The sequence below is a fragment of the Garra rufa genome, chromosome 11 (genome assembly GCF_049309525.1).
Source record: "Garra rufa chromosome 11, GarRuf1.0, whole genome shotgun sequence".
Taxonomy (NCBI): domain Eukaryota; kingdom Metazoa; phylum Chordata; class Actinopteri; order Cypriniformes; family Cyprinidae; genus Garra; species Garra rufa.
The window spans coordinates 36,659,527-36,667,329 of NC_133371.1; the positions used below are offsets into that span (position 1 = coordinate 36,659,527).

At 33.5% G+C, this 7,803-nt stretch overlaps 1 protein-coding gene across 1 annotated transcript; it reads left to right on the top strand.

The window, feature by feature from the left end:
• The first annotated feature begins 985 nt into the window (after positions 1-985).
• Positions 986-7,627, top strand: fgd4a (FYVE, RhoGEF and PH domain containing 4a). Its single transcript, XM_073850351.1, has 4 exons — positions 986-1,120; positions 1,196-1,341; positions 3,373-3,513; positions 3,603-7,627. The coding sequence occupies exons 3-4, from the start codon at positions 3,406-3,408 to the stop codon at positions 3,852-3,854; spliced, it is 360 nt and encodes a 119-aa protein (XP_073706452.1). The 5' UTR covers positions 986-1,120; positions 1,196-1,341; positions 3,373-3,405; the 3' UTR covers positions 3,855-7,627.
• The last annotated feature ends 176 nt before the right edge of the window (positions 7,628-7,803 follow it).

Genomic DNA, 7,803 nt, shown 5'->3' on the forward strand with positions numbered 1-7,803 from the left:
GTTTATTAAAGAAAAATATTTTAGATTTATATATAAAATATTTATAATTCTATATATAATCTAAATTAAATACAAGTATAACTATTCATACATAGAAATATTTTTGAATCTATACATGTATGTGTGTGTATTTATATGTGACCCTGGACCACAAAACCAGTCTTAAGTCGCTGGGGTATGTTTGTAGCAATAGCCAAAAATACATTGCATGGGTCAAAATTATTGATTTTTCTTTTATGCCAAAAATCATTAGGAAATTAAGTAAAGATCATGTTCCATGAAGATTTTTTGTAAAATTCCTACTGTAAATGTATCAAAATGTAATTTTTGATTAGTAATATGCATTGCTAAGAACTTAATTTGGACAACTTTAAAGGTGATTTTCTCAGTATTTTAATTTTTTTGCACCCTCAGATTCCAGATTTTCAAATAGATGTATCTCGGCCAAATATTGTCCTATCCTAACAAACCATACATCAATAGAAAGCTTATTTACTAAGCTTTCATATTATATATACATCTCAGTTTTGTAAAATTTAACCTTATGACTGGTTTTGTGGTCCAGGGTCACATATATACATAATAAATGTACACAGTAAACACACATTTAGTATGTAAACATAAACTTTTATTTCAGATGCGATTAATCGTGATTAATCATTTGACAGCCCTAATATATATATATAATAACTATGAAATTATTATTTAGTTTTGAAATTATTATTTAAATTAATTAGTTAAAATGATTTAGTTATTTGAAATATTAATTGAATTAAAAGTTATGTATATTATTTAATTTAGCCATTGTTTCCTGTCTCAATTTTAGAAAAAGTACTATATGAATGATAATGGTAGTTTAATTAGATCTTTCAGTCTTTTTGAGTTTCATGTGCACATAATGCACATATTTCTTATAGAGGTATGGAGTCATAGTCATTCATATTTGTTTGTTTAATTGTTTACACATGTCTATGTTTCTGTGCAGGATCTTAAAATATCAGAACTGGGTAAAAGAGCCCCTCGCTGGATCCGAGACAATGAGGTGACCATGTGCATGAGGTGCAGAGAGGCCTTTAATGCCTTAACCCGCAGAAGACATCACTGTCGAGCCTGTGGATACGTAAGTGGCAGGAAACCAAAAAAATTGTGTTTCACGGTTTTAAAATGCTGTTCATGTGCTAAATTTTTTTTTCAGGTGGTCTGTGCGAAGTGCTCAGACTACAAAGCCTCTCTGGAATATGATGGGAATAGGATGAATAAGGTGTGCAAGGACTGTTTCTCCATCATGACAGGCCATATAGATGGTGAGGAGAGGAGGGCAAGAAGAAGGGCATTCTAGAGGTGAGTGGAGGATCATGTGACCTGGGAACTGCATTATAAACTGTATTAATTACCACACATTGTACTGTCAGAAAAAAGGACATCGTGTAACTTTTATATATATGTACAGTTACGGAGGAAAATACGACGACCACGAACCGTTGTGGTGAATTCTCCAGCGGTAAGATCGGTTGGTAACACTTTATGATAACTTGCAGTAATCAGTCATTAACAAACATTCAGTAATGCTTAACAGATCAGTTGATGTATAAAATACAAACTCAGGATTCATTTCTAACTAATTTACATGAACTAATGATCTGTTCAGCATCATGTTAATATTATTAATGAAACTTATTATAAAGTGTTACCACTGGTACCGTGGTTTTAACGTTATAATTTGGTAACACTTTAGAAGAGGGAGCAAAGCTAATTATGGAAATTATTTTTAAATGCATGTGTGAAGAAATAGTTCCCTGTTCCCTGTTCTAAATTGTCACTTTTGTGCATCATTAAAGCAAACTGACTCTTGATGAAATGCTCTGGCTCATCACAAATACTGAAAAACTGAAACTTACCCTTTTTTTTACCTTTTTGTTTTACTCACTTTCCAGTGAATGTCAAGATTCATATTTCACCTCAAAATTTTAATAGAACAATAATAAAGTACATTAAGCATTAATTAAATCAAGCCTTATTATTAATGAATCCAGATATTTTGCTTTTTAGTTTTTTATTTGTCATTGTTATTTGTCAATACCATTGTCATTTTGAATGTTTTCTGATTATTGAAATCAGCAATTTAACAAATACTATATATATATATATATATATATATATATATGTTTCATTTGTAATTTTAATTTAAATGTAAAAAATTTAAATGTGTAAACTATATATATCTATATATATTACAAATGTTATATATATATATATATATATATATATATATATATATATATATATATATATAGTTAAAATGTAAAATGTAAAATATTCTACTTTCTATTTTTAATAAAAATTATATAGTTAAAAATGTTAAGTATTTTACAATTTGAAAAATAAAACATATATTAATTGAACTTTTACAATTGTAAAAATATATAACATTTTTTATATATAGGTATATAGTTAAAAATGTAAATGTTACATTTTTAACATTTGAAATACAGTATATGTAATGTAAAATTTAAAACGTAGACATTTTAAATAAAAAAGATATAAAGTAGTAAAAATATTTTACAATTTAAAAATGTAAATATTATATATATTATACAAAATAGTTCATTTTTTAGTTATTTTTTAAATAAATGTATAAATATTTAGCATTTAAATTTTCAATAAAAAATCTATATAGTTAGAAATTTTAAATATTGAAATACAGTACTAATCAATAAGATATTTAATTGTTAAAAATGTAAAATATTTAACATGTTTAATATAGATATTTGAAATTTTTGACTACACATATTTTACTTTTTTTTAAATGTTAAATAAAAAATCTATATAAACAATCTAGATTTAGATCTAGATTTAAAATGCTAGATATTTAACAAATTAAAAAATGAAAAAAATATATAAATAGTATATTTTTAAATAATTCATATTTAAAATTGTAAAATATTTAACATTTTTAATATATAGACAGTTATTTTAATACATTTTATTGTTACGTTTTTAACATTTTAAATAAAAAATATATAGTTTAAAATTTAAAATATTTAAAAATGTAAACATTAAAAAAAGTGTGTTTGAATTTTACTATCAAGTTTTTCACCTTTTTGAATTTTTAGGAATTACAGGAACTGATAGAAATTAAATTAAGTTAAATTATGACAATATATTAACTTAATATAATTAGGTAATACTTCATAATTACTTATATTAAAAAAAAGCAAAAAACTATTATTTTCTTGTTGAAGTGAAATATGACCCAGACAGGCTTGACAGGCTTCTGCTTGACGGGCGTCATGAAATTCCTGCTCTCATCTCATTCAGGAGTTATGAAGCATTTATAATACAGTGCTAATCTTCACTTCTTCTCCCTCACAGATTGAAGCAGCTCAGTTCTCGGGCAACAGTATCATGTGTGGCTTCCTGCAGTACTGCGAGAAGAACAAGCCCTGGCAGAAAGTCTGGTGTGTCATTCCTCAGAAAGAAGCTCTAGTTCTCTACTTGTACGGAGCACCTCAGGTCAGTGTGCTTTCATCTCACTGAACCGTCCTATTTCTGTTCCTGCACAGCACTTCCCTTTACTAAACAAAGACTTACTGTCCTCACAGGATGTCAAGGCCCAGTCCACGATTCCTCTACTCGGCTACCAGGTGGACGACAGCCCGAGACCCACCGACCCTCCCGCCAGCTTCAGACTGTCTCAGTCTAAATCATTCCACAGCTTTGCAGCGGAAAGCGAGGAACTGAAACAGCGCTGGCTCAAAGTGATCCGTATGGCGGTGACAGGAGAGGTACCAGAGTCGCCTGAAGAAAACCATTCTACAGAAATCACCCAAGAGCCGAGCTCTAACGGTGTTTGAGCAAACTCTCGTTGAAGATTTTTGTACTGACGTAGCAATGCTGTCGGTAGGAAAAGTGTTGATGCTCCCGCTTGCTGCACCGTCACTGCTGGTCCAGTTTGGATTTGAACACATCCAGGAAATCTGGGGCGTTAAAGCACATGGATATCAGCTTGACCCTTACCCTGACAGATTTCAAGTTCACAAAGGATGCAAATGGGGTACATGGAGGAACTAAGATACGCTATCCATCATCACACCATACTGCAGCTGACGTAGCACTGTTTTAAGCCTAATGTAAAAAATGTACAATTCAGAACATTTCCATGTTGTATATATAGTATATTGAGGCAAAAATCCAGACGTGTTAAAAAAATGATTTGTATATGCAGGACGTGAGCGCTTTTAAAAAGACAAGATTGCAATTAACTGCAAACATAAATTGCATTCAGATGCAAAATGCTCTGCATGCAATAGAAACTCCTTCATAAAGGGCCAGCAGACATGTGGTGTCGCCATTGTTGGTGGTCCTAGGTTGGGTTGCAACGGTATACCGGTAAATCGTGGTATTAAAATTGACAATTGTCTTATTTGGGGGGAAAATTGGGCTACTTTAACACTGTTGCTGTGGGTTGTTTTCATGTCAGGGGTTGGCGTGACCCCAGTAACGTCATATTTAGCATCTGGAATACGAATTCTACCAGAGGAACCCCACCAAAAACAAGTATTTTACCCCGGGGAATGCGATTTTTACTGTGGGACCCCCTCCAAAATGCATTTGGGCTAGTTTTGAGCAGCAGTTTGGCAGGTTTTCTTCGTGAACGTTTTGCCGTTTTTTTCCTGTGTTGCCAAGTCCGGGATTTTCCCTCCGAATTGGGCTATTTTTTTCAGGTTGTTTTTCGTCTGTGGGTTGAAGCGACCCCAGTAATCTGATATTTATTCCCTGGAATGTCATTTTTACAAGGTAAACCCAGCCAAAAAATATGTATTTTACTTCTCGGAGCGTGATTTTTATTGGGGGACCCCTCCAAAACGCAATTGGGCTAGTTTTGATTAGCAATTAGGCGGGTTTTGTTGTGAAAACCTGGCAATCCTGGCCGCAAAACATGCAGAAACGTGAGAAAGATGTGAGGCTTAATAAAGCTTCACCAAATTTGTAGCGCAATGACATACTTGTGATAAGAAACAAAGTCTCAGCTTTAAAATTCTGTCAATTTTTTTTTTTTCATGAAATCCAGATTTTTTTTTTCAGTGTTGCCAAGTCTGTGATTTTCCTGCAGAATTGGGATATTTTTTTAAAAACGCATATTTTACCCCCCGGAACATGATTTTTACCAGGAGATCCCTCCAAAACGTGAACGGATGAGTTTTGAGTAGCAATTGGGGGGCTTTTTTTCATGGAAAAACTGGCAACATTTCTTTTCCAAGTCCAGGATATTCCCTCAGAATTGGGATATTTTAGGGATTGAAATGACACTAATAACCTGATATTTAGCCCCTGGAATGCCAATTATACCAGAGGAAAATGACATTTTGGCATTCTTTAATCAGTGTTGCCAAGTCCGCTATTTTCCCGTGGAATTGGGCTATTTTAACACTGTTGCTGCCGGTTGTTTTTCATGTCCATGGGTTAAAGCAACTCCAATAAACGTGATATTTAGCCAGTGGAGTGCAAATTTCACCAGAGAAACTCAGCCAAAAAACTTGTATTTCCCAAAAACAATTTTTACCGCGGGACCCCTCAAGAAATGCAAATGAGCTAGTTTTGAGTAGCAATTAGACAGGTTTTGTTATGAAATCTGGCAACCCTGGCATGATGCATGCAGAAAGGTGAGAAAGATGTGAGGCTGAATAAAATTTGTAGCACAATGACCTACTTCTGAAAAAGTCCCAGCTTTCGAATTCTGTCAGATTCTTTTAAATTTCATCATGAAACCCAGAATAAATGGTAAACTCATTTATTACCCGCTCTTTTACAGTGTTGCCAAGTCCCGCTAAATTGGGCTATTTTAAACACTGTTTCCGCAGGTTATTTTTCATGTCCGTTCGTTTAAGTGACTCCAATAGCGTGATAATTAGGCCTTGAAATACGGATTTCAACAGGGGACCCCAGCTAAAACGCGATTGGACTAGTTTTGAGTAGCAATTGGACGGGTTTTCTCATAAAAACTTGGCAGCCCGTCTCTAATGTGTGAAAGATTGTGAATAACGTGACATTTACCTCAGGAAGGTTAGTTAGAAGGACGGACTTTAACCTGTTAATAATACTTTATATATGTTATATACGTTTATTTATGAAAACTACCATATGTGCAATTTGAGTGTTTTATGTAAATCTGTTTTGTTTAAGTGTGCAACGTTAGCCTACAGCAACTGAATTTGGACTGTCCTTAATTTTACTTGTTAATATTAGTAATGTTTCAAATGAGAGTGTTTTTGTTTAGTTTACAGCATTAGTTTGGATACGTTTGACCGTAAAAAAAAAAAAAAACTATGTGCAGCTAAAATATATATCATACCGTTAAAATGTAATGCCGTCGCAACCCTTCTAGGACAATAATAACTAACCTTAACCATTAGCGACAGTCCAGACCAACACGGATGCACGGATGTTGCTTATGTGGGATGTAATCAAGTGAGCTTCAGCGCCGCCTTCTGGTTTGCAGTGCCTCAGCACATCATTTATGAATCTTTCGAAAGATTCAAAAGTCTGCTGTACCTTGCACTGGTTCCTGAAATTGAGCAACAGCAGTTGAGACAATGTGAATAATGTTTCATTCACCATAAGCTGTTCAACTTTTCCTCATTTAAAAGCACATTCAAATCAAACACGAACAAAATTGTGGCTTTAGTGTCAGTCGCCCAGAAGATTTATTCCACTGAATGATCAGAGATGGACTGTGATTTATCAGCTCTCTAATCATGATAATAGATTCAGTATTTAGTGAAATAACTGGTTGTAAATCAAATCTGTGTAATTAATAGTTTCCGTAATGGACCTTTTATTCATAGGCAGTCAGTTGACCAATGGGGACGGGTGTTTACTGTGGGCAGCACAATCACACTCAGTAGGCCCGCTGGAGCAGGGACACGTGTATATGTTCTTTAAATACTGTAATTATAATTTTATTATTTAAGATAATTTATAGAGGAAATGCATGATTTTACATAGCACAAAATTACATTTTCAGTCTCAGTCTAGGACCATTTATTCATCCCGTTGTATTTAAGAAATAAGCATGTTCATAGATTTTGTTCTAACTTTAGCATTACTGAAAATGAATTTGGCTTGTCACTTCAGTGTTGTGAGTTACAGGCCTTCTTTCACACATTAATCTTAAGCTACATTTTTATTTGGTTTGATGTTTCTGGGAAACTCAAACCATTCAAAAGCTACTTGATCTTGAAACATATCATGGCTAAGAAATGTATTGATATTTTTGACCTTTTCAACCAGCTGTTGATTCCACAGTCCATATTTTATGAACGGGACGTGCCTATGACATTTATAAATGTAGCTACGCACACATTAACTAAGGAAGGAACTAGGTTGGTATATTAAACGTGAGTTTCTGTATTAAAATGTGGACGTGTGCTCAGTATTGTCATTTGAAACAATCCTTACCATGTGATCTGAATGTAGTCTGCTGGTTCTCCCAAAACCTCTTCCACAGAAAAGCTACATCAGCTCTCCAAACCGAGACAGACCCTGTTTTATACGTACAAATGAAACTGAAGATTACGCACTTTACTGTCTTCTATAAAGTGTAAAATAAAACAAGATTATTCTGCAACGGTTTTGTGCCTCTGCTCTTTACTATGCAAAGTTATTCTTGTTTTCTTTGTGCACAAAAACTATTCTTCGTAACATTACAGTTGAACCACTGATATCACATGGACTATTTTAACAATGTCCTTACTACCTTTCTAGGACTTGAATGTGTCAGTTGCATTGCTGTCTATTGAGGGT

Bases quoted from the DNA above. Each gene is read 5' to 3' on its own strand.
- fgd4a (XM_073850351.1), top strand. From the start codon at position 3,406: ATGTGTGGCTTCCTGCAGTACTGCGAGAAGAACAAGCCCTGGCAGAAA. The intron at 3,514-3,602 runs GTCAGTGTGCTT...CTGTCCTCACAG, and splicing joins ACTTGTACGGAGCACCTCAG to GATGTCAAGGCCCAGTCCAC.